General features: G+C 35.7%; 1 protein-coding gene across 1 annotated transcript; it reads left to right on the top strand.

Annotated features, from left to right (window-relative positions):
• Window positions 1-375: 375 nt before the first annotated feature.
• On the top strand, window positions 376-1,767 carry LOC110029710 (non-specific lipid-transfer protein D-like). The gene is made up of 2 exons (XM_020732132.1): window positions 376-742; window positions 1,560-1,767. Exons 1-2 carry the CDS (start codon window positions 405-407, stop codon window positions 1,573-1,575), a joined length of 354 nt encoding a protein of 117 aa, XP_020587791.1. The 5' UTR covers window positions 376-404; the 3' UTR covers window positions 1,576-1,767.
• Window positions 1,768-3,320: the final 1,553 nt, after the last annotated feature.

Consider the following 3,320-nt stretch of genomic DNA (forward strand, 5'->3'; position numbering starts at 1 on the left):
CTCAATCCTTAACTTTTTATGGCTAAGTGATTAGAGTTGTTAAAACGAGCTGATCACGAACACACTGTTTGAGCTCGAAATATAAACGAGTATCGTGCTCGGCTCGTTTACACCCCTATATGTGATGTTGAGAATAGTCGTGGTTTTAATTTAAAGATACCAATTAATATGCCAATAATTAAAAATAAAACAAACATTTACCTACTAACATTTCTCTCACCTAAAAATAATCCACACCTTTGTTATGATTTTCTCCCATGCACGTAACGTGCACCCATGCAGCTAACGTGCTCCCATAGTCCCCCCCTATCTTCATCATTCCATACACATATATATAAATAGATATAGTATAACCACTATGTAAGTTATATTTTCGGAGGTTGAGTAATATTCGAATTATTTCAATGGCTCGTTTCCTGATCTTCTTTCTACTATTCTCAGTTGCTCGGCCTAGTGTTAAGGCCCAGGAGATGCTATCATGTAGCGAAGTTGGCCTTATGGTAAGCCCGTGCTTGGCGTATCTAGCCGGCCTGGCTCGGGAACCTTATGGCCCGTGCTGTGGTGCTGTGGTTGCTTTGTCCCGCACCGTTCTTACCGGGCCGGATCAAGCAACAGTATGCAGGTGTCTTAAGGGCATTGCCTCTCGCTTACCGGTTGTAAATGTCGCACGTGCCGCTGCCCTCCCACGTGCCTGTGGAGTCACTGGCAACGTCACCATCTCCCCCTCCGTCGACTGCAGCCGGTAAGGGTGAAAAGGCTGAATTTGAGGAGAAAATTGGGTATATTTTGAAGTATATTCAGGGTGCATATTATGTGTACACCCGCGTAAACATCCCAATCCATACATACTGTCATCCGTATCTAGGGATGTTAATGATTCAATTTCTAGCCGGCTTGAAATTAGTTCGAATAAATTTATTGCGGCTCGAAATTGACTTGTGGCTCATTATATTCAATTTCGAGCCGACTTGGCTCAAAATTGAATCAAGTGCGATCCGACTCGAATTCAGAATGAGCCGGCTCAACCTGAGTAATGAGCCGGCTCAACCTGAGTTATTTGGACCCGTTTCAACTAGGAATTAACTCGGTTTGGCTCAAAATAGAAACTAACATCCTAAAATTGAGTTAGTTGGATCTGTTCCAGCTCTAAACTGGCTCGTGAGTTTTATATTCAATTTTACCTAGCATTATATATTATTTTTATAAATAAAAAATACTACAAGACTATTTCAAGCCTATTCATGTATGACTTAAAATCGGCTCAACAAGCCAGTTCGAAGCGATTGGGCTGGGTCGGTTGGTTGACATCAACGGTATAAGACTCCTTAGGTCTGAAGTTCGAATCCCCTCTGACACAATTGGCCTCAAGAAGATGACACTCAAATTGTTAGACACATTTGGGGTGGCTAGAGTCCAGTATAATAGCTCTGGCCATTCCTTTATTTATATATATATATATATATATATATTATAGTTTTAAGGATATGTGCCTTGTACTTTAAGATTCGCGCACATTTTCGTTAATATCTAATCTCTAAAATTATTCTCTTATTGCGCAGTCTTTTGGCACCTTGAATATGAATGAATTGAGGATGGAGAAGAAGATTGTTGAAGAATATTTGATTAGGAACTTCTCTAATAAGAGTATTTAGGTCAACTTTGTTTTTCGGGATATGTAATGAGCTCAATAATGAACTTTTAAGTGTGTTTGCTTCTAATATTTCTAGTAATTTAACTCTGTCAAAGTTGTGTTTGTTATGGTGAATGAAATAAATGTTATGTTTTCACTAACCACAAGAGAATGTTGAGAAAAAGCATACATGAGAAATAGTTCTCAATACAAGGTGTTACCACAAGATAATATTAGTTATTACGTCAACGTCGAAAAACATATTAACAAGATATATCGAAGATTTATTATGATTTTTATATAATCAATTTTTTTTTTTGGTAGCGTATAAATCAATCTCTCTTTAAATAGGAGAATTATTGTAATGAAAGGGTTGTTGAGGAGCTAGTTTTGGGCCAGCTAGGGCCAAGCTAGTAACCAATCACGTGGCCTATTATGTTTGATCTCAAGCGAGCTCAGCTCGAAATCCATTTGAGCACGATATGACTCGAAATCGAAATGAATTGGCTTAAATTCTGATTTATTTGGATCTGTTCCAACTCTAAATCGGCTCTAAATCAAAACAAGATTGCCCAAATTGAGTTACTTGGATCTCTTTCAACTCGAAATCGGCTTATAGCTCGTCATATTTGATATTATTTAGCATTATATATAAATTTTATAAATAAAAAATAATTCATGCCGATCGCGAGTCAGTTTGAACCGATTCGTGCATGAATTAAAATTGGCTAAAAAATGGACAAATTTGAAATGATATAAAATCCGCAAATGAAGTGCTCGAATAAAATAGAGGAAGCATGCCTACATCCTTCATCACGATGGCAATACTCCACCAACCATTTGAAAGCAACATATTCAATACTTCCGAAATATATTTGGCCAAACACATAATTTTAATATGGTGGAAGTTATTGCTTGATTAGTGAGTTTTTGCTTTCTATAAAGTAATATTAATCTAATACACTTTCAAATAATACAATAAAATTTTAATTAGTTCTATTAATATTTTATTGATGGAATATGTGCATGATGAAGTGGTAGGAATCAAACAAGACTTAAGTTACTATATTGTTCAGTGCTCAGAGTATAAATGATGGAGCAAGTTGCACTTAGAGATAAACTCATAGCTTTTAGGAGCTACATCTTCGAGAAATATTTTAGCAAAGCACGAAAAGTGGCATCGTGGCGTGACCGAGTTCAAACATCGAAACTATTATAGTAGACTGAAGTTCTTCAGGGCAAACGAGTGTCACGTGCCACATAATAGTGCGTTTGAATGGTGATCTTTCTATTGCAATATAATAAAACATAACAAAATACTAAGGGGCAGTTTGAGATCACTTTTATTTTTTGTTTTTTACTTTGTTTTGTTTATATCTTGATTTGAATTAAAACAAAATGATCGAACTTGTTAGTTTCACAAAAAAATTATACCAATTAAACAATTTGTGCGGTTTGACATCAAATTGTTTTCTTTTTTACTTTTTGCTTTTGTTGTAACATGATTTACAAAGCTTATATCATCTTTCCTATGATTTATTAAATATTTATTGAACGTGAAGACATGAAAATTGTTAAGCGAGTGTTATCACGCCATGACATCATGGAAAATTAGGTCCTCTAAACAATTTTCATGTCCTTCACGTTCAATAAGCCTTTAATAAATTATAGCAAAGATGGATAAACCCAT

This window comes from Phalaenopsis equestris, unplaced genomic scaffold (genome assembly GCF_001263595.1).
Source record: "Phalaenopsis equestris unplaced genomic scaffold, ASM126359v1 Scaffold000600, whole genome shotgun sequence".
Classification (NCBI taxonomy): Eukaryota; Viridiplantae; Streptophyta; class Magnoliopsida; order Asparagales; family Orchidaceae; genus Phalaenopsis; species Phalaenopsis equestris.